Source organism: Pristis pectinata, chromosome 3, assembly GCF_009764475.1.
Source record: "Pristis pectinata isolate sPriPec2 chromosome 3, sPriPec2.1.pri, whole genome shotgun sequence".
In the NCBI taxonomy this organism is placed as follows: Eukaryota; Metazoa; Chordata; class Chondrichthyes; order Rhinopristiformes; family Pristidae; genus Pristis; species Pristis pectinata.
Genome location: NC_067407.1, coordinates 13,755,032 through 13,779,479, shown reverse-complemented (window position 1 = coordinate 13,779,479; position 24,448 = coordinate 13,755,032). Strand labels below are relative to the sequence as shown.

Sequence of the window (24,448 nt, the reverse complement as noted above, 5' to 3'; positions counted from 1 at the left end):
CACGATAGCTGAAGCGAACTCCCTTGGCAGATAGAATGGTCGACAGTTCACCGTTAGATATTCCAGGCTGGGTGAGCAGGAGCTCGCCAGGACCGTCATGTCTGAGCACCACAAGTTATTGATTAAGAAGCAGACCCCTCCACCTTTAACTTTGCCTGAGGACTCTGTGCGGTCCATTTGATGAATTGAGAAGCCGTCAGGTTGAATAGCAAGGTCAGGTGAGGCAGGTGTGAGCCACGTTTCAGTGAGACATAGTACACAAAAGTCCCTCAGTTCTCTTTGGTAGGTCAGTCTTGCCCTTAGTTCATCAACTTTGTTCTCAATGGACTGGATGTTAGCTAGTAGTATGCTGGGGAGGGGGGGGTCTTGTAACCACGCTGTTTAAGCCTCATCTGCAGCCCAGCCCTCTTGCCATGTTTCCGAGATACGCGGCGGCGACTCTTCGTTCTTGAAGGCAGTGGTGGAGAGCTTGTAGAAACTGGTACTAAAAACTTCAGCATAGTAGCTTGTAGAGAAAGAGAAATGTTTATGCTCCGACATCAGAGATTCTGAGGAACAGTCTTTACTGTGGAAAATGTCCCATAACTCACATGTATTTCAAATGATACAAATGGAATTCTCAAAAGCTTCCACTCCCAGTGATTTGATTCCCTAGTCTGTGCCGAGTTGTCTGATAGTAATGCAATTAGCCTCAATACTCCTAGACTGTGGAGATTAAATACAAGATCCAGGGTTTTTGCTACTGATCATTGTTCAATGACAATTCCCTGCACATCATTAATCCTCTCCCAACCTCACCCTTGGTCCTCCCATCTTCCCATCCGGTACAGAAAGTCATACAGTGCTGGACTAAGGAAAGAGATGTGCTTCTATGCAACTACTTCAAGTTGGTGGACTGGTCCATATTCAAGGACTCAGTGTTCAATCTAAATGATTATGCCATGGCCATCACAAACTTCATCAACAAGTGTGTAGAGGACTACATACCAAAGAAGTCAATCTGAGTGTTCCCCTACCAGAAACCATGGATGAACCGAGAGATCCATTCCCTACTGAAGTCCTGGTCTGAGGCATTCAAATTGGGTGACCCTGACCTATACAGGAAATCTAGGTACGACCTTTGTAAAGCTATGAGGGATGCCAAGAGACAATACCAGACCAAACTACAGTCCCAGACCAAATGTCAGTTGTGGCACGGCTTGAACACTATAACAGGCTACAAAACTAAGTCCGGCAGTATCGATGGCAGCAACGCATCCTTCCCCAATGAGCTCAATGCATTCTATACACAATTCGAACAGAAGGTTAATGAAATGACACCATCCGCCCTGTACCTGAGATGTACATGTGACTAATAAAGATATCTTAGCCTCCAATGCATCTGTACCCATGGTCACTGTCGCAAACGTTAGATCAGTCTTCCTGAGAGTGAACCCACTGAAAGTGACTGGCCCAGATGAAGTCCTGGGGCATATCCTCAGATCCTGTGTGGATCAGATGGTGGGAGTATTCACAGACATCTTTACCTACTTCAATTTGAGGTTCCCACCTGCTTTAAGAAAACCACTATCATCCTGGTGCCAAAGAAAAATAAGATAGCATGGTGGATCTGACATCTATCATTTGAGAGGCTGTCTATGGCACACACCAAATCCAGCTCCTAGACAACCTTGACCCTCTGCAATTCACCTACTGCCCTAACAGGTCCACGGCAGATGCCATCTCCCTGCCCCTACACTCATCTCTGGAACACCTGGATAACAAAGACACCCATGTCAGACTCCTATTTATTGACGACAGCTCTGCCTTCAATACTATAATCCCAAACAAACTCATCTCCAAACTCCTAGACTCCAAAGCACCTCATCTCCAAACAAACTCATCTCCAAAGCACCTACCACTGCAACTGGATTCTTGATTTCCTGACCAACAGACCACAATCAGTAGGAATAGGCAGCAACACCTCTGCCATGATTACCCTCATTATTGGTGCCCCACAAGGCTGCATCCTCAGCCCTTTACTCCCTATACACACAAGACTGTGTGGCCAGATTCTGCTCTAATTTGATTTACAAGTTTGCAGGTGACACCACCATATTGGGCCAGATCTGAAACAGTGACAATAGCATAGGAAGTCCATAAAGAGCCCAGTGCCATGGTGTCAAGAAAACTACCTCTACCTCAATGTTAGCAAAACAAAAGAGTGTGCGGAATACACGCCCCTGTCTGAGTCAATGGTGCTGAGGTGGAGATGGTTGACAGCTTCAAGTTCCTAGGTGTAAATATCATCAACAAGTTGTCCTTGTCCAGCCACGTGGAAGCTATGGCCAAGAAAGCACACCAGCACCTCTAACCGGAAGGCTAAGGAAATTCAGCATGTCTCGGATAACCCTCACCAATTTTTACAGATGCACCATAGAAAGCATCCTATCCAGATACATCACACAAGACCACAAGAAATTGCAAAGAGTTGTGAATGTAGCCCTGTCTATCAGGAAAACGAGCCTCCCCTCCATTGACTCTGTCTACACTTCCCGATGTCTTGGGAAAGCAGCCAACATAGTCAAGGACCACTCCCACCCCAGGTCATTCTCTTTTCTCCCCCCTCCCAACAGGCAGAAGATACAAAAGCTTGAGAATACGTACCACCAGGCTCAAGGACAGCTTCTACCCAGCTATTATATGACCCATGAATGGACCTCTTCTATGATACAGATGAACTCTTGATCTTTCAGTCTACCTCATCATGACCCTTGCACTTTGTTTTTTTTACCTGCACTGCACTTTCTCCATAACCTTAACACTATATTCTGCATTTTGGGTTTTTTTTCCCCACTTTTGTACTACTTCGATGTACTTATGTATGGAATGATCAGTCCAGATGGCACACAAAGAAAAGTTTTTCACTGTATCTTGGTACACGTGACAATAATAAACCAATTACGATCGGCCCTCCAGAAAGTGTACACATGTGGATGTTGGATGAGAACAGTATTTGGCTCAGCTTTGCTGTTCCCAGTTGAAATATAGCTAGTTGGCAGTCTCTAATTTCATATGTGGAAAAGCACCAACTTGTGCAATCAATACCCATAGGACAAGAATGGAACTAGAAACTGGAAAAGTAGAAAAAAAGGTGGATTTATAACAAAGAAATCCTTTTGCCAGTAAGCAGGCAAAATAGAAATCCAACAATCATTTCTCCCAACCATAGAAAATATTAGAACATAGAACATTGCAGCACAGTTCAGGCCCTTCGGCCCATGATGTTGTGCTGACATTTTATCCTGCTCCAAGATCTATCTAACCCTTCCCTCCCACATAAGCCCCCATTTCTCTATCATTCATGTGGCTATCTAAGAGTCTCTCAGATGACCCTAATGCACTTGCCCCCACAACCTCTGCCGGCAGTGCATTCCACGCACCCACCACTCTCTGTGTAAAAAACTTACCTCTGACATCCCCCTTATACCTTCCTTCAATCATCTTAAAATTATGTCCCCTCGTATTAGCCATTTTCGCCCTGGGAATAAGTCTCTGACTGTCCACTCGACCTATGCCTCTTATCATCTTGTACACCTCTATCAAGTCACCTTTCATCCTCCTTCTCTCCAAAGAGAAAAGCCCAAGCTCACTCAGCCTATCCTCATAAGACATGTTCTCCAATCCAGGCAGCCTTGTGGTAAATCTCCTCTGCACCCTCTCCAAAGCTTCCACATCCTTCCTGTAATGAGGGGACCATAACTGAACACAATACTCCAAGTGTGGTCAAACCAGAGTTCTACAGAGCTGCAAAATTACCTCGCAGCTCTTCAGCTCAATACCCTGACTAATGAAGCCCAACACACCATATGCCTTATTAACAACCCTATCGACCTGTGCGGCAACCTTGAGGGATCTATGGACATGGACCCCAAGATCCCTCTGTTCCGCCACACTGCTGAGAGGCCTACCATTATCCTTGTATTCTGCTTTCAAATTCAATCTATCGAAGTATATCACTTCACACTTTTCTGGGTTGGACTCCATCTGCCACTTCTCAGCTCAGGTCTGCATTCTATCAATATCCTGTTGTAATCTACAGCAACCTTCTATACTATCTACAACACCACCAACCTTTGTATCATCAGCAAACTTACTAACCCCCCCCCCTTCCACATCTTCATCCAAGTCATTTATAAAAATCACAAACAGGAGGGGTCCCAGAACAGATCCCTGTGGAACACCACTGGTAATGGACCTCCAGGCAGAATATGATCAATCTACCACCACCCTCTGTCTTCTATGGGTGAGCCAATTCTGAATCCACACAGCCAAGTTTCCCTGGATCCCATGCCTCCTGACTTTCTGAATGAACCTTCCATGAAGAACCTATCAAACGCCTTACTAAAATCCATGTACACCACAACCACTGCTCTACCTTCATCAATGTGCTTTGTCACATCCTCAAAGAATTCAATCAGGCTCGTGAGGCATGACCTGCCTCTCACAAATCCATGCTGACTGTCCCTAATCAGCCTATGCTTCTCCAAAAGCCCATAAATCCTGTGTCTAAGAATCTTCTCCAGTAACTTGCCCCCCACTGAAGTAAGACTCACTGGTCTGTAATTCCCAGGGTTATCCCTACTCCCTTTCTTAAACAAAGGAATAACATTCGCCACCCTCCAATCATCTGGCACTACTCCTCTGGCCAGTGAGGACGCAAAGATCATCGCCAAAGGCTCAGCAATCTCTTCCCTCGCTTCCCATAATAACCTTAGATATACCCCATCCGGCCCTGGTGAGTTATCTATCCTAATGTTTTTCAAAAGTTCCCGCATATCCTCTTTCCTCACATTGACATGCTCTAGTGTATCAGTCTGTCGTATGCCATCCTCACAAACCTCAAGGTCTCTCTCACTGGTGAGTACTGAAGCAAAGTATTCATTAAGGACCCCCGCTACCTCTTCTGACTCCAGGCACATGTTTCCTCTTTTATTCCTGATCAGTCCTACCCTCACTCGAGTCATCCTCCAATCCTTCACAGACATGTAGAACGCCTTGGGGTTTTCTTTAATCCTACTCGCCAAGGCCTTCTCATGCCCCCTTCTAGCTCTCCTAAATCCATTCTTAAGTTCCCTCCTGGCTACCTTGTAACTCTTCAGAGCCCTGTCTGATCCATGCTTTCTAAACCTTAGGTAAACTTATTTCTTCCTCTTGAAAAGATATTCTACATCTCATCAACCACGGTTCTTTCACTCTACTATCCTTACCCTGCCTCAATGGGACAAATCAATCCAGAACCCCATGCAAGTACTCCCTAAACAACCTCCACATTTCCACTGTGCACTTCCCCAAGAACATCTGTTCCCAATTTACTGTCCCAAGTTCCTGCCTAATAGCATCATAATTCCCCCTCTCCTAATTAAATACTTTCCCATATCATCTGCTCATATCCCTCTCCAAGGCTATGGTAAAAGTGAAGGAGTTATGGTCACTATCTCCAAAATGCCATCCCACTGAGAGATCTGAAACCCTTCCTGTTCCTGACTTCTACCCACACTGGCTCAGTAGATGATACCTCCAGGACGTCCTCCATTTCTACAGCTGTGACACTGTCCCTGAGCAACAAAACCACTCCCCCACCTCTTTTACCTCCGTTCCTGTCCCTTTTGAAACATCTAAACCCCGGAACATCCAGCAGCCATTCCTGCCCTTGCAACAGCCAAGTCTCTGTAATGGCCACCATGTCATAGTTCCAAAGTACTTACCCATGCTCTAAGTTCATCACCCTTGTTCCTGATACTTCTCACATTAAAGTAGACACACTTCAGCCCATCCAACTGACTACAATTTTGCCCTTTCAACTGCCTATCCTTCCTCACAGTCTTTCTACATTCTGCATCCACTTGTACACTAAATGCACCAACCTCTGACCTATCACTCTGGTTCCCATCCCCCTACCAAGCTAGTTTAAACCCTGCCCACAAGAATATTGATCCCCCTCCAGTTCAGGTGTAACACGTCCCTTTTGTACAGGTCTCACCTTCCCCAGAAGAGATTCCAATGATCAACAAATCTGAAACCCTGCCCCCTGCACCAATCCTCAGCCATGCATTCATCTGCCAAATTTTCCTATCCTTACTCTCACTGGCACGTGGCACTTGCAGCAATCCAGAGATTACTACCCTTGAGGTCCTGCTTTTCATACTGAATAGAAAATATTGTATTATGTTGAATACAGGTCTTCAATAAACTGGACTGACACTTGAAGGAACAAACAACTTTATTCATGCAATTAGCTTTCCTGGAGTTAAATTTGAACAATTTTCAATACAATAAGGTGACCTCAATGGTAGGACTCTAATTATTAAATCATTAACTTAGTTTACATTTGTCAACATTTATGTTTACAAGTAATTATTTTGGTATTTAAACCCTCAAAATGCAGGTCAGGTCTTGAGCTCCCAGGTTTCTGCTAGTTACATCTCAACTAGTCAGTAAGTGCCGCACAAAAGCAGCCTAGTCCACCAGTTCCCAAGTGGAATTAGAACATCTCTACACCTGACATAAATTAACTGTCATTAAGGTTTGAGAATGAAAGGAAATATTTAACACTTTACATTCAGTTACAAGTGTAGGGAAGATCACAGATGTCAACTCTCCTTCATACAAACATAACAGTCATTATTTAATAATAAAGGAATGTAATCTCATGGTTTGACCACAAACTTCAGGAAACTTGCAAAAATAACACTTTCACTTGAAAATCTTTTCCGTTTTTTTTAAACTAGAAATACCAATCAGTCAAATTAAATAGAACAACACCTCTGCTAAATAATAAAGGGGAATTTCAGGCGCACAATTTAGTTTTTGTTCAGTAGTATCTTACAGTATTTATCTTTTCAGGTTAGAAATATAATACTTAAAATATTTGATCTGTTGACCAAATAAAACACCAAGTTTAATGTGAAAAGTGACAACGAAAGCAGATAACATTTTTTGTCTTATTTAGCTTTCTCAATTTGTATTCTAGTTAGCACATACCAGTAGCAATTAACAAATTGAAAGCTTTTGTAATTTGTTGATATAACAAGAACATATTTACAACTCCCCAAATTTTAAGTGCTGTTCTAAAATATGCCATCAAAAATGCTAAGCAGAGCATCGTACTCTTCTTCTGAAGCATATCTGAAATATATAAAACCACAGTGACAGAAAATAGTCTAAAATACACAATAAAATAAATCTGATAGTGATTATCATGAAGTATCCTAGATTTTCACAAATTTAATTCACTAACTGATTTCTGTCCTAAGGAGCGCACACAAATGAAATACAGGCTCCTACCTGGGTTTTCTTGCAGTAGTTGTTCCAAAGTGATGGAAGCAGTCCAAGGGCCCACTATTTTTGGAATATTTCAGTGCATTCACTTTGGATGATGCAGAACTCAATTCTTCCTCTGAACCTTGGTTAAAGGTTGTGTGGTGAGTAGTTCCAAGGATTTTAGGCTGCAATATAAGATTAACATTTTTGTTAAAAATAAAATCACTGAAAATGTCTTACTTTTATTCTAATTAACTATGTGCTTTAGAAGCCTTTACATATTGCAATTATTTAGCATAATTCTATTAGTTTCAAGATAGTTATGAAAAAAGATAGGACTGGTTCATGTTAAAGTCATATATTAGGAAAAGGCTAATTTTGATGGCATTAGTCAGGAACTAGGTTTATTGGGAGAGGTTGTTAGCAGGTGAAGGGATTCCTGGCAAGTGGGAGGCCATTAAAAATGAGATAGGAAGAGTTCAGGGCCAGCATGTTCCTGTTAGAATGAAAAGCAAGCCTGGAAGGGTTAGGGAACCTTGGATGATGAGGGATAGGAAAAAGGAAGCATATGTCACGTAACGGGGTAGCTGAGGTCAAGCATGTCCCTTGTGGAGTATAGGGGAGGTAGAAGTACATTTAAGAAAGAAAACAAGAGGACAAAAGTGGTCTGAAGGACCTGTTCCTGTGCTGTACTGTTCTAAAAAAGGGGCCATGAGATATCCCTGGCAGGTGAGGTAAAGGAGATTCCTAACTGATTCTACAAGTATATTAAACAAAAGGGGAACTAGGGAGAGAGTAGATCCCCTTAAGGATCAATGTCGTAATCTATATGTGGAGCCATGGGAGATGGGTGATGTCTTAACTAAATACTTCTTGTTCGTATTTACTGTAGAGAAGGACATGGAAGCTAGTGAGTTCAGGGAATATAAAATATCTTTATTAGTCACATGTACATCGAAACACGCAGTGAAATGCATCTTTTTTGCGTAGAGTGTTCTGGGGCAGCCCGCAAGTGTCGCCACGCTTCTGGCACCAACATAGCATGCCCACAACTTCCTAACCCGTACATCTTTGGAATGTGGGAGGAAACCAGAGCACCCGGAGGAAACCCACGCAGTCATGGTAAGAACATACAAACTCTTTACAGACAGCGGCCGGAATTGAACCCGGGTCATTGGCGCTGTAATAGCGTTGTGCTAACTGCTACACTACCGTGCAGTGCTATCCTAAAGTATATCAACATGAAAAGGAGAAGGTGTTGTGGTCTTGGAGTGCGTAAAGGTGGATAATCACTGGAGCTTAACCAGGTGTACCCTAGGATGTTGTGGGAAGCAGGGAAAGAGATTTCTGGGGCCCTGTCAGAAACTTTTGTATTTTTGTTCGTCTCTGACGAGGTACTGGAAGACTGGAGGATGGTTAAAGTTAGACCTTTATTTAAGAAGGGCTGCCAGACCAAGCTAGGGAACCACAGGCCAGTGAGCCTAACAACAGTGGTGGGAAAGTTACTGGAAAGGATTCTGAGAGACAGGATTTATTTGCGTGTGGAAAGGCTAGGGCTAATTAGGGATAGTCAGCATGGCTTTGTTTGTGTGAGACCATGTCTCACTAATTTGTCTGAAGAGGTGCCATGAGGATTGAAGAGGACAGGGCACTGGATGTTGTCTATATGAGCTTTAACAAGGCCTTTGACAAGGTCCTGCATAGTAAGCTGGTCCAGAAGATGAGAATACTTGGGATCCAGGGTGAGATAGCAAATTGGATACAAAATTGGCTTGGTAATAGTAGGCAGGTGGTTGTAGTGGAGGGTTGCCTTTTTAGATAGGACACCTGTCGTCAGTGGTGTGCCACAGGGATTGGTGCTGGATCCTTTATTGTTCATCATATATATTCGTGATTTGGAAAAGAATGAAGGTGGCATGATTAGTAAGTTTGCAGATGACACCAACACTGGTGGTACAGTGGACAGTGAAGAAGGTTGTCTAAGGTTACAATAGGATCTAGGTCAACCAGGAAAGTGGGCAAGGGAATGGCAAATAGAATTTAACCAGACAAGTGTGAAGTGATGCATTTTAGGAAGTTAAACCAGGCCAGGAAATACACAATGAGTGGCAGGACCCTCAGTAATCAGAAGTTTACATGTCATAGACATCTTGTTAAGTTTTTCCAATGTACTTCTCCAACACTCTCTTTAACACTCTTTGCCACTGAAATTGCATAATGTGATTCTAATGTATAAAGAATGTATTCATACGAAGATTATTTCCATATTATTGTAAGCACTTTGGCTTTTGTTAAAGTGATTAATCAATTAGGTCCTGCATGAAAGCAACCTTGGTTAATTCACTAATTCTCTTGGAGAAATTACAATACTCACTATCTACATGAAGAATGAGTGGGAGGGGAGGTGGGGTTGGGGAGGAAGGCTGAGGTGGGAATTATCATTGGACTTTGATCAGAATCAGAAACACTGAACGATCAACTCAAAACATAATTTCAAATCAGAAATTCAAACATAATTTTAAATTTCATGTTATGGAAATAGAACATAGAACAGTACAGCACAGGAACAAGCTCTTCAGCCCAGAATTTTGTGCCGAACCAATTATATTAGTAATAAAATACCCAACTAAACTAATCCTTTCTGCCTACCCAATGTCCATATCCTACCATTTCTCTCACATTCATGTGCCTATCTAAGAGCTTCTTGAACGCTCCTACCGTACTTGCCTCCACCACCACCCCAGGCAGTGCATTCCAGGCACCCACCACTCTCTGTGTAGAAAAACTTGCCCCACACATCTCCTTTGAACTTACCCCCATCACCTGAAAGGAATGCCCTCTGGTATTAAACATTTCAACCCTGGGAAAAAGGTACTGGCTGTCTATTCTATCTATGCCTCTCATAGTCTTATAAACCTCTATCAGATCTCCCCTCAGCTTATGCCGCTCCAGAGATAACGACCCAAGCTTGTCCAACCTATCCTCATAGCATATGCCCTCTAATCCAGGCAGCATCTTAGTAAACTTCTTCTGCATCCTCTCCAAAGCCTCGACATCCTTCCTATAATGGGGTGACCAGAACTGAATGCAATACTCCAGATGCAGCCTAACTAAGGTTTGATAAACATAGAACATTACAGCACAGTACGGGCACTTCGGCCCACGATATTGTGCCAACATTTTATCCTGTTCTAAGATCTATCTATCTAACCCTTCCCTCTCACATAGCCCTCCATTTCTCTATCATTCATGTGGCTATCTAAGAACCTCTTAAATGTCCATACGGTATCTGCCCTCATAATCTCTGCAGGCAGTGTGTTCCACGCACCCACCACTTTCTGTGTAAAAAAAACTTACCTCTGACATCCCCCTTATACCTTCCTCCAATCATCTTAAAATTATGGCCCCTTGTGTTAGCCATTTTCAGACTGTCCACTCAATCTATGCCTCTTGTACACCTCTATCAGGTCACCTCTCATCCTCCTTCTCTCCAAAGAGAAAAGCCCTAGCTCACTCAGCCTATCCTCATAAGACATGCTCTCCAATCCAGGCAGCATCCTGGTAATTTTCCTCAGCACCCTCTCTAAAGCTTCCACATCCTTCCTATAATGAGGCGACCAGAACTGAACGCAATACTCCAAGTGTGGTCTAACCAGAGTTCCATGGAGCTGCATCATTACCTTGTGGTTCGTGAACTAATGAAGGCCAACACTCCATATGCCTTCTTAACAACCCTATCAACCTGCGTGACAACCTTGAGGGATCTATGGACGTGGACCCCTCAATCCCTCTGTTCCTCCACACTGCTAAGAGTCCTGCCATTACCCTTGTATTCTGCCTTCAAATTCGATCTCCCAAAGTGTTTCACTTCACACTTTGCTGGGTTGAACTCCATCTGCCACTTCTCAGCTCAGGTCTGCATTCTATCAATGTCCTGTTGTAACCTACAGCAACCTTCTACGCTATCTACAACACCACCAACCTTAGTATCATCAGCAAACTTACAGACCAACCTTCCACATCCTCATCAAAGTCATTTATAAAAGTCACAAAGAGTAGAGGTCCCAGAACAGATCCCTGCAGAACACCACTGGTCACTGACCTCCAGGCAGAATACGTTCCATACACCACCACCCTCTGTCTTCTATGGGCAAGCCAATTCTGAAAATAAACATCGCCAGGTTTCCCTGGAATCCCATGCCTCCTTACTTTCTGACTGAGCCTTCCATGAGGACCTTTATCAAACACCTTACTGAAATCCATGTACACCACACTCACTGCTCTACCTTCATCAATGTGCTTTGTCACATCCTCAAAGAATTTAATCAGGCTCCTGAGGCTCGACCTGCTTCTCACAAAGCCATGCTGACTGTTCGTAATCAGCCTATGCTTCTCCAAATGCCCATAAATCCTGTCACTAAGAATCTTCTCCAGTAATTTGCCCACCACTGAAGAAAGACTCACTGGTCTATAATTCCCAGAGGTGTCCCTACTCCCTTTCTTCAACAAAGGAACAACATTTGCCACCCTCCAATCATCTGGCACTACTCCTGTAGCCAGTGAGGACACAAAGATCATCGCCAAAGGTGCAACAATTTCTTCCCTCGCTTCCCGTAAAAATATTGGATATATCCCATCTGGCCCTGGTGACTTATCTATGCTAATCTTTTTCAAAAGTTTCAGCACATCATCCTTCCTCATGTTGACATGCCCTAGCGTATCAGCTTGTCATACGCCATCCTCAGAAACGTCAAGGTCTCGTTCACTGGTGAATACTGAAGCAAAGTATTCATTAAGGACCGCCCCTACCTTGGGGTTTTCCTTAATCCTACTCGCCGAGGCCTTCTCATGCCCCCTTGTAGCTCTCCTAAGTCCATTCTTAAGCTCCCTCTTAGCTCCCTTGTAATTATCCAGAGCTCTGTCTGTTACATGCTTTCTAAACGCTAGGTAAGCTTCTTTCTTCCTTTTCTACATCTCTTGTCAACTACGGTTCCTTCACTCTACCATCCTTACCCTGCCTCCATGGGACAAACCTATCCAGAACCCATGCAAGTACTCCCTAAACGTCAGCCACATTTCCGCTGTGCACTTCCCTAAGAACATCTGTTCCCAATTTACACTCCCAAGTTCCTGCCTAATAGCATCATAATTCCCCCTCCCCCAGTTAAATACTTTCCCATATTGTCTGCTCCTATCCTCCCGATCCGCTCCTCAGTGTCTCTGCTGCTAATAGGGGGGGGGGGGGGGGTTCTGTAGAATACTACCAATAGAGTGATTGCTCCCTTCCTGTTCCTGACTTCCACCCACACTGGCTCAGTAGACGATACCTCCAGGAGGTCCTCCCTTTCTACAGCTGTGACACTGTCCCTGATCAACAAAACCACTCCCCCACCTCTTTTACCTCTGTCTCTGTTCCCTTTGAAACATCTAAACCCCGGAATATCCAGCAGCCATTCCTGCCCTTGCAACAGCCAAGTCTCTGCAATGGCCACCACATCATAGTTCCATGTACTTACCCATGCTCTAAGTTCATCACCCTTGTTCCTGATACTTCTCACATTAAAGTAGACACACTTCAGCCCATCCAACTGACTGCAATTTTGCTCTTTCAAAATGCCTGTCCTTCCTCACAGTCTTTCTACACTCTGCATCTACTTGTACACTAAATGCACCAACCTCTGACCTATCACTCTGGTTCCCATCCTCCTGCCAAACTGGTTTAAACCCTCCCCAATAGCTCTAGCAAACCTGCCCACAAGAATATTGGTTCCCCTCCAGTTCAGGTGCAACCTGTCCCTTTCGTACAGGTCGTACCTTCCCCAGAAGAGATCCCAGTGATCAACAAATCTGAAACCCTGCCCTCTGCACCAACTCCTCAGCCACGCATTCATCTGCCAAATCATCCTATTCTTACCCTCACTGGCATGTTGTACAGGCAGCAAACCAGAGATTACTACCCTTGAGGTCCTGCTTTTCAGCTTCCTACTTAACTCCCTATATTCCCTCTTCAGGACCTCATCTCTTTTCATATATATGTCGTTGGTTCCAATATGTACCATGACCTCTGGCTGTTCACCCTCCCCCTTCAGAATGGTTCCTGATTCTTGAACTCAGTGCCTCGACTAATGAAGGCAAGCATGCCATATGCCTTCTTTACTGCCCTATCAACCTGTGTAGCCACTTTCAGGGAGCTATGAACTTGGACCCCAAGATCCCTCTACTCATCAACACTGTTAAGGGTATTGCCATTAACAGTGTACTGTCTCTTTACATTTGATTTCCCAAGGTGCAACACTTCAAATTTGGCCTTTTCTGCACCCATTTCAGCAACTGATCTATATCTCGTTATATCCTTTGCCAGTCTTCTACACTATCCACAACACCACCAATCTTCGTATCATCTGCAAACTTACTAATGCACTCATGTACGTTTTCATCCATGTCATTTATATACATCACAAACAGCAGAGGTCCCAATATGGATCCCTTAGGAACACTACTAGTCACACACCTCCAGCTAGAATAAGTCCCATTGACCACTGTCTTCTACAAGCAAGCCATTCTGAATCCAAATGGCCAATTCACTGTGGATCCCATGCACCTTAATCTTCTGGGTGAGCCTTACTAAAATCCATGTAGACAACATAACAAAATAACATGTTATTTTATCATATTTGAAGATATATAAATATTTTTCACTCCATATATTCTTAAAAAGTACCAATTCAATGCTAAACCTCTGCAAGTACTGGTATAAATTCAACAATGAATAAGCAGCAGACTTTCTCTTTGTTCGCAAACTGGAGTGTGCCAACACTGTGGCAAGTCAGTTCATCAAGTGAAAAAGACACTGGCAAGTTTGAGCGGTATTTGGGATTCAAACTACAAACTAGGCTGAAAAAGCTGAATTGTTTGTTATACAATGAGATGGTTCAATGTGTTTAATCTCTTTTAAATTGTAACTTACTGTTTCGTTAACTGTTGAGTCAACTGCTAAGGAGCAGGACTGTTCCATTGTTGGCAGGTGTCTATGCCTAAAAGCATCAATGACAAATATGTTTAGAAAAACATAATCATTATATACATTAGAAGTATCACATTTTAAGAATACATTTGAAGCTGGAAATCTGAAACAAAGTCATAAAATATCAGAAATATTCAACAGGTCATACAGCATCTGTGGCGTGAGAAACAGAAACAACATTAATGTTTCAGGTCAATGATCATCAGAATTGGAAAAATGAGAAAACAGGTGTGTTTTACATTGTAGAGAGGGGTAGGAATGGGGACCGCCAGTGAGAGAATGGACATCAAGGTTGTCCAGGTAGCAATTACTTTTGATGCCAGCAGTTAGAGAAAGAGAGAGAAAAGAAACAAAAGAATATGTTGGGATGCACAACAGTTGCTGAAAATCTGGAATGAAGAAGGAATGCTAGAGATCTGTAGAAAGGGAAAAACAGAGTTAATGTTGCAGATGCATGACTTCACATCAGAGCCAGCCAGCTTTGCCACAAACCAGATAGGCTTCCTCCCTGAAATTATTCTCCTCTGTAGTGGAGAATCCAAACCCAGATTGGACGACTGCTTTGCTGAGCACCTCCATTCAGTTTTAGGGTGACCTGGAAATTACGGATTCACGTTAATTATCCATCCCACTCTGAGCTCTGTGCTTTTATCCTCATACAAGTTTGCAACAAAGCCCAATGTAAGCTTGAGGAACAGCACCTCATATTCTGTCTGGGCACACTGAAGCCCTCAGGACTCACAGTGGAATTCAGGAATTTCAGGCAGCCAGCATTTGTGTTGTATCCACCCTCCCCTTCTCTACAACTTAACACATACTTGTTTTTCTACAACTTAACACATAATTGTTTTCTCAATTTTCCAGTACTGATGAAAGGTCATTGACCTGAAACATTGACTCTGTTTCTCTTTCCATTCCCTGAAATACTTAGTATATCTGTTGCTTGTTTCAGAATACAGTACTACTTAAAACACAATTATAGGAGTATTTCTTGAGTAAAATTGCACAATACCCCCCCCCCCCCAAAGTATCATGTAGTTCTTGGGAGCCGCAATTTTTATCTCTTATGCAAATATACTCACAATAATGTGTTTTGAAATCTTGGTTTTGATCATCAGCCTCACTGCAACAAATTCAAGAACTATAGTCTCTACATTCCAATCCGGAAAATTTACATAAAATATGTAAAATGATATTATTAACTGTGCACTTCTTTTATGGTGGCATTAATTCTTTCAATTTAAATTCTGCTGATTATAACAAATCCTTATTGTTTAAACCTTCTAATGTTCTGCCATCTGAATACGTAATTCCTAAATGGGTTATGCAAACAAGAACCTAGTTACTAAACTGGTGATGCACCCTTTTAATCCAGACAACAGGAGTTCAAATCCCACCATAATAGTTTGAGAATTGGAAGTCAGATAAAAAGACAAATCTGGAAATAAAAAGCTGACATCACAAACATGAGCCCAAAACTATCAGACTGACATAACAACCTGATGGTTTGACTATTTTCCTTGGGGATAGAAACCTGCAGTCAATAGCCAATCTGGCCTATTTGTTGTTTCAATCCAATTTATGTAGTTAACTCTCAGCTTTGCTATGAAATTGATTTGCAAATTGTATCTCTTTTTTTTTCTGGGCAAACAAGGACAGACAATAAATACTTATTTGGCAATGAAACCTACATCCCAGGAATAAGTGGCCCTGATTCTATAAACTGGGAGTTGTGCTCAGACAAGCTAGGCTTTACCCATCTAACTGGGTGGCAGCTCAGGACTCTTGAGCAGGGACTGAAATCCAGCCTTCTACTCTGGTTAACTGCCAGCAGACTTCCTTGGATTTTCTAGTACTTAGGCTGGGAAATCTGTCTGCTGAGTCCATGCCAGCTCCAGTGGGTCCATTTAAATCAATGGGGAAAAAAATACCTGTGGTGGGAATGGTAAGTAAAATGTTAATATGCTTCTTATTTGATCTAATTCACTTTAATTAAAAAGTATTTATTTGCCTTCAAGAGCATTTTAATTTTTCAAAAATTTAACAAATTTTAATATTATTTTATCTACATTTGTCCGAGTATTTCTGGATGCTTGTGAATGAAAGTCAATCACATGCATTCAATTTAAGCATCAGCTTTGACTCTGATGAGCTAAAGTGGGGCCTCACCAGCAGTCAAAACCACTATGGTGCCTTTGCTGGGCCTCTCTGATTTTGTAGTGTGGCTCCAGTCACAGTGTTAAGCCAGGATATCTCTGATATTCCAGCCTAACGCTATGACTGGAGCCACACCACAAAAAAGACTCATTGGTCAGAAAAAGATTCTTCCTATTATTTTTTTTCTTTCCTAAACCAAGATTAAAAATCAGTCCAGGCTGATTGAATTATCTGTGAACTTCCTTTGCAATTTGCTATATTCACAAGAATTCTTTTCAGCAATCTGCAACTAAATCCTGTTTTTGACCTAATTATTTAATACTAAACACTATTAAATAGTTAGATCAAAAATTGGATTTTATGTTTTGATGTAGAGTAGCAAAAATATGACACTATTTGAAACAATATGCAGTGTTGAATGAAAACAAGATGTTTAATTCACAAGAAATAGTCATCTTCATCTTAATAAACACAATGTTTACTGGATATTTATTTTTATATGAGGTGGTAATATCTTTAATTATATATTTCTTGGAATTAAAATCTACGATTATTCATTTTTTTCTGTTCTGTATACATTAATCTGGAATCTTATGTATTAATGTACCCTGTAAAATAACAATGAGGCGAAGTTAATGTGAGAATGTTTTGTATTTGTCGTGTAACATTCCTAAGATGTGTATATATCCTAAGGTGTGTGTGTGTGTGTATGTACATATATATATATGTACCCTGTGAAATATATATACACTGACTTTTAATATATCATTCCAGTACGAGATATTGCAAGAAATGGGTTTATTGAATTTTTTAAAAATTGCTTTCACGGGATGTGGGGATCACTACAAGTCCAGCATTTAACGCCCATCCCTCACTGCTCTTGAACTATGAGGCTTGTTTGGGTATCTCAGAAAGTATTTAAGAATAAATCACTTTATTGTGGGTCTGAAGGCCAGAATTGGCAAATTTGGCAGATGTTCTTCATAAAGGCCATTACTGAATTAGACCTTAAACAATCTGGTAGTTTAACAGTTACTATTAGTGAGACTATCCTTCTATTTCAGATGAAGTAATTGGATGTGGTGTGGTGGGATTCAACTCATGTCCATTAGTCTAAGCTTCTAAATTGTTTGTCCAGTAAATTACCCACTACCATTATCCGACATCCAATATATAACATACATTGACGGAGCTTTTGATGCTGTCTGTTGGTGAATGCACAACATTCATGAAGTTTCTTGCCTCTTCTCTCAATAGTGTAGACATTGGCACTTTGAACAGGAATTCAAAACCGGCTATTCAAAACTGTCCACACACTGAGAATTGACACCTCCTCTTCCCCTCTGAGCTACCTTCTTCTGGGCTCAGAGAGAGAAGCTTGGCCACCAGTAAAACTCAGACAATCCCACTATTCAACCATTTGGATATCCCAGCAGCTCAGTACCTTGCTCACCAGGTGATATTTGTCACGCTTTCTTTCAATTAACTGGAGTTCCAGTTCCCACACTTCCTTTCTACTCACCAGAACTCTGGTTTTTGCACTCCCTTTAAACTTAACTGGTTCACAGGAAATTTATTACAATACCATGTAACACTTAAATAGAAATAACATCCAATAGTCTGGAAAATCTGCTAGTCTGATGCCACCAAAGTCCCAAACATGCTGCATTATCGAAGTTTTACCGACTGAATCTGCAGCCTGCTAATTCCTTGTCAACAAGGGACAGACCTCAAACTGGATCACACTTCCTATTGCTACTATTTTCCAGCTCCTTCAGTCTGCCTACCAGCTGCATGGTGTAAATATTTACACTATTTAGATCAGAAAAAAAGGAGAATGAATCTGATGTAAATGTGTTAAGCATTCATACAATAATGTCATTTTTATTTACAGACTACAGAAAACTAGACAACTAATCAATAGGCTTTTACTTTGTAAATCTTACCGATTGCGTTCACCGTTTACTGTTTGGTTCTCAAACTTTTTGTATGGACGTTCAGGCAGTCGGTTATATTCTGTAAAATTTGGATATGTACTACAGGAAGAATCTGTATAAATAATATGAAGATATCATTATATATTCAATTGACAATGGCAAAAAGACTACTACTCCTAGCAAAAAATGTTGAAATACTAATTTTTTTTACTCTTGGACAGTTAAGCAACGTGTACTTTACTGTCGAGGGAGACTCAGCAAGGTAAAAACATTCAAACATGGCTCAGTATGAAACCAAACTTTCTAAAGCTGACTTCAAAACCCACTAAGTAATCCTTGACTTATGAATTCTTGCTATAGTTCCATTGATTCTTTAGTGTATATTTCTTCCATTTCTTGCCATCATGAGTTGTGCATCACTCTCTGCCCAGATGAATACATGTGCCCAGGTACCCATAATGCTTTTCACCCAGCCTTTTCGATTTATGAAATTTCACTAGACAAACTGTTTTCCAGGAACATATCTTTGTTCTAAATCAAGGATAAATATAAAGTCATTGCGTTTTTAATAGCTATATAATAACATGACAGAGTGAAACTGAGAATGTTTCACCTACAGTATTTTCTGAGCATTACATCTTTCTAAGCAGAGTAGATAAATATATTTTTAGTATGGCAGAGTATAATGACACAGGCAGGAATAAATTCTGGAGACCAAACTGTTTCCAGGTTTAAGCTTCTTATGACTATTGAGGAAGAAATGCAGGTGTAAAATGGATGCTGCTCTGCTGCTTACTTGTTTTAGACACTAAAAATTCAATAAATTGATCCTGCAGGGGGTGAACTGGATCCCAGTAGGGCAAGCTCGAACACCCTGATCCTTTTGTCACTAAGAAATTTTAGAAAACCTAATATTTTAGACCTGCCTCCAATTATCTCTTTTATGATCAGTAGTTTAATCTCTCAACACCTAAAGAAAGTGGGATGTCAATTTGTTTCTTTTGCTTTTCTTACTGTGCCATGACAATCACAATCAGAATTCTACAACTCTATAATATCCTTATTTATGTGCTTAAACAGCAGAAGAACTGAAGGCCTGCTTGAAGGGCTAACTGAAAATTGAATCAGACAGGCACACAGAGTGTCCTTCAAACTCTCTTCTGCCAATTGCCAGTTTTTTTCCCCCACAAGAAATGATGGCAGGGAGTTGAATATGCCCATCATGTGGAGATTTCTCAATCTAAGTACATTGGTAAGTGTAATTCAGACTCTCTTCATCTTCACTCTATCATTGGTAAGGTGTAGCACAGTCTCTCTCTTCCTTCCCTTTCTACTCGACTTAAAACTTATTTAATTTCTGATTTTTCTCACAGCCAGGTCCTCTTGGCAGTAAGTTATCAGGAAGGCATCTGTGAAGACATGAGCGAAGGCTATGAATGCCCAGGTTTGGGGGAAGACTGCAATAACAGAAAATCCTGTCACCAGTTTGGCTACTCCTGGGAGTTGACAGAGAAGTAAATGAAGTCTAGTCTTGTAGAGCAAATAATGTCAATGCCCTCCCAAATATAGTGGTGATTAGGAAACTGAGACATGGCATAAATCAGCATAAAAGGGCTGGATTACGGAAGTTGAGTCAGAGTGAACTTGACTTACATGCAGTCTAGGCAGATGTATGAGACAACATGGTCAAATTTGAGTGCGGAATATCTTGTGGAAGTGTAGTCAGCATGGACATTGCTTTTCCAAGGTGAGACAAGACAGCCTGGGTGGAAAAGGTTTTGTGAACTGAGGGTTTGTGTGTTTTCAGCAACGAGGTCCACATGTATGCCTGTGGTGCCTGAAGAGTATTTTTGGGACCTCCATGTTATCCATGAAGAGGAATTTTTGATCCAGATAAATGGGCATTAGAAGATGGTATTGGCTACAGCAAAGTGTTGAAGATGCAAGGAAGGGTCAATGCTTCGTGTGGTCAGTCTGCAGAGTGACAGTGAATATGAATATGAATACAAGTTTAGTGTGCTTTAGCCTTCAAATAATATTATTTTTCAACCTCAATATTAGGAAAAGCATGTTCTTCTGTGACTGAACAATAATTGTCAATTTTCAAACCAATGTGAATTTTGGGTATCATACCACTGTTGTCATGATTTAGGTGAGTTTGATGGCATTATAACAGTGCTAGTGAACAGGAAGTCTTACCCAAAACAGAACATACAAATGGTACTGACTGGCATCAAGATACTCAGAAAAGTGTGCAAACTTGCTTCATTCTAAAATAGCTCTATTTTCAACTTTCACACACTATTTTTCTGGGTGTTGCACAGGCAAACAGTGCCATATTACCTTTTTGGTAATTAATGTTGGTTTCCTCTGAACTGACCAAATTGCTAGCTTGTACAAGTTTCTCATCATCAAAGTCACCCCATAAGTCATCTCCTAGGTCAAAAGTCACATTTATGCCTCCTGATGACCAGTAGCCACTTTCATTTGCATCAGAATTGCAGTTGAAAGCACTCGGCATATTCTGGTGTGGCAGAATCACAGATGAACTGGGTTTTGATGAAGTCAAAGAGTATTTTCCTAACAAAAAAAGGTAAACTAAACTTTAATTATTTTGACAAAAGTATATCCACACCAAAAATCAATCAGCAACAATAATAAATGGAAGATTCTCCTAGACCTCTTTTAGATCTTGATCCGTTTGCTTGATCCCGAGGGACCACTTAGCAAGAAAGAATATGCATGAAAGCTAAAGTCCTATCTGACTTGCAGGTTGAACTTCAAATATTTGGAGCTATGTGGCAGACAAGATAGACAAAATTGTGGAAAAGAGATGTTTACTTCTATTAATTACGCTAATTTGCAAAGGTCAGTTGACTTTCTTGAGGAAGTGGAAACAGCATAAATACATTTCATACTTCTTTGATGCATTTAAATCATGCCATTAAATCATGTCCATGGAGTGTTTAACCCAGTAATTATTGTTTTTTGCCCCCAGTATACATCCCTTGCTGCACTGCAGTTCATTGTTTCAATCTATGGGATCTGGGATTGATGGGTAGTAGCATGCCCCAGGAGAAGGCAAGAATGAGGTCAGAAACTTTGAGAGTGTCTGAGATAGAGGCCAGGCATCCTGGAAATAGAACCGAGTCAGACAATCCAGCTCATTGTGGTGGAAGCCTGATAATAGTAAATCTGCAATTTCCATAATGTAGACAGGGCCTTGTCGAAGGGATGGGGGTGGGGGGGACGGAGGGGTTGCATTCCTAGAAAACGTTCCACATCGCAATCTTCCGTAAATCGAAGCCATAACATCTGCACGTACATAAAGAAACATGGGTTGAAAAAAAAACTTTTGTTTATTTATTTACTTTTTTGTCCACATAATTTCTCTCAGAGCGAATTTTATTCCATATCTCAAATTTTTGGGTAATGTTTTGTGAATCCTGTAAGGGCGAATTTCTGTTACCCGAACAGCGTAATGAGGGGTTTGCCTGTGTATCTTTCTCTTGTTGTCTACCATCCACATTTAATTTCTGTAAAGTAACTCCAATATAAACCGATTCAACTGACTTGTTTCTGTACCATATTGACTCAATGTATGGATGACTCTCTTTGTAATATGGAAGATTTCCTATTAAGGCAATGCGTAAAGGGCTATATGTGGGCTAGAAATCCATAAAGTCGTAAAATTATGCAGCATGTGGGACCCTTCTCAGCATATACAGGTGCCAGGAATTTGTGATTTCTGTGCACACATCTTATGCAAGCATTTGTGTGCTTCAGAGGTGCCATTAATGTCTGTTAGACATGAGTAATTTCAGAAGTCCTGCTCTGCTATTAAGATTAACCACTGATGGCTGACATCTTGTTGCACCACTTAAAAGGAGGAAATAACACAGTCCAACACTGTTGGAAGTCAGAAGGCAGCTTGGGTGGTCTTGAGGGAACTGTGATAGCACAGGTATAAAAGGGGCATCTTGATTCACCAATGCCAACCTCATAACTATATTGGAAGAGGTAGATATCTGCAGGTAGGTCCTGCACGTTAAGGAGGCCCCAAGGGAAGAATTAAAGCTTCTTATAGGTAAATGTACTCTTACTGGGCAGTAAATTAAAATGTTTCTAACTAAATTATAACAAACAAATCAATGCCTTTGTTAAAATAATGCAAAAGGAATCTTCATACAATTGTGTTAATTCCAAGCAAAAGCTTCAAAATTAAAGTGCATTATATTCCAGGCCTGTGTGATTGCTTTCTGCCATTTTAAAACAAAGATGATCTTGACAGTGTATAAAGCTGTGCAGTTCACTGTCAATAACATTATATTGTGGAAAGTGAGGAAGGTTGTCAAAAGATAGAACAGGATATAGATCAGGAAGAATATAATAAATGGCAATGACCCTTAGGAGAATTGATGTACTGAGGGACCTTGAGCTGCAAGTCCATAACTTCCTGAAAGTGGCAATGTAAGTGGATAGTGTGGTAAAGAAGGTGTACAACATGCTTGCCTTCATCAGTCAGGGCATTGAGTATAAAAGTTGCACTTGTACAAATATTTAGGCCACATTTGGAGTATTGTGTGCAGTTCTGATCACACACTATAGGAAGGATGTGGAGGCTTTGGAGAGGGTGTAGAAGAGGTTCACCAGCATGTTGTCTGAGCTGAAGTGTATTAGCTATAAGGAGAGGTTGGACAAACTTGGATTGTATTCTCCGGAGCATCAGAGGCTAAGGGACGACCTGATAGAAGTATATAAAATTATGGAAGGCATAGTGGGTAGATTGTCAGAGTCAGGATGGAAATGTCAAATCCCATAGGGCATAGGTTTAAGGTGAGAGGGGAAAAGTTTAAAGGAGATTTGTGAGGCAAGTTTTTTTTGCATAGAGTGGTAGGTGCCCGGAACGCCCTGCCAGGAAAGGTTGTGTTAGCAGCTTCAATAGCAACATTCAAGAGGCATTTAAATAGGCACATGGATAAGGCAGGGAATAGAGGGATATGGACCATGTGCAAGCAGAGGGATTAGCTTAAGTTGGCATCATGGACAGTGCATACATGGTGGGCTATAGAGCCTGTTCCTATTTTGTATTCTTCTATGTTTCAACTTGAAAATAGTACTGTTGATAAGCCAAAACTTAACTCTCTCTCTTTGGCATACAAAATGGCATAGATGGTATGACTACCAGCATAAGTAAAAGAAAATTCTTCCTTTTCACTAATATACCTTCATCATCATGTGTCTGCTGTTGTTGATAATTGCTTTTACAGATGTCTAATTGATCCCAGTTCTGTGCTTGAGCTGTTGGAGCAGGTTTTGTTTCATAGTACCTTGAAAATGATTGCACATGAAAAGTATAATGTGATAAAATTTAACCTTAATGTCAAATGTATAAACTTCTTTTTCTTTACAAGATGAATCTTATTACCTTGGTAATGTTGACAATGGATGTTTGGGCATGTAAGCAAACTGTTGAAGATTTACTGATCCTAATTCATTTAGCATCTCTACCTATTATAAGAAAATGCAATTTTTAAAACTATTTGAACCTTGTAGTTTGTTGAAACTTCACCATGCACAGAAAAGTTACCTTTAGTCGCTTAACTGATGGAGCGGAGGAAGTCTCACTTCTACTTTTAAGGTCACTGAGATAGGAAGAAAGTTTTGTTGTTGCCTGTGGTGTAATACCACCCTGCACAACTGATACACCAACTTTACCTGCAAGCAAAACAAACATCACAGGAATGGCAAATCACACCAAAAATTAGGAATTAATCAAGCTAAAGCGATAAGACCTTCTGGGATATATCCCAGAGCATTGAAAAAAATGTGGAGAATGGAAGTTAGTTATGATATTAATTTGGAGTGAGGTTGAAGAAACTGGCAGGATCTCAGGTAGCGGGAAACTATCCTAACAATGGTGGTATGAGGCCCGAAGGGTTTAACTCCTGGGCTCTATCTCAACAATCCTGGACAGGTTCCTAACCAGAACTGACGGCAAATGACAACTGGCCCAACAGGAATGCAG

General features: G+C 41.2%; 1 protein-coding gene across 1 annotated transcript in view; it reads right to left on the bottom strand.

Annotated features, from left to right (window-relative positions):
- Nucleotides 1–381: 381 nt before the first annotated feature.
- hfm1 (helicase for meiosis 1) overlaps nt 382–24,448 on the bottom strand; it is a 92,647-nt gene continuing 68,580 nt past the window's right edge. Inside the window, exons 30-37 of the mRNA XM_052013230.1 lie at nt 24,011–24,138; nt 23,849–23,931; nt 23,647–23,750; nt 20,764–21,000; nt 18,430–18,532; nt 14,270–14,336; nt 7,327–7,487; nt 382–505 (exon numbers count right to left, since the gene is read on the bottom strand). Coding sequence (XP_051869190.1) covers nt 382–505; nt 7,327–7,487; nt 14,270–14,336; nt 18,430–18,532; nt 20,764–21,000; nt 23,647–23,750; nt 23,849–23,931; nt 24,011–24,138 — 1,007 coding nt within the window. The remainder of the gene's footprint in view (nt 506–7,326; nt 7,488–14,269; nt 14,337–18,429; nt 18,533–20,763; nt 21,001–23,646; nt 23,751–23,848; nt 23,932–24,010; nt 24,139–24,448) is intronic.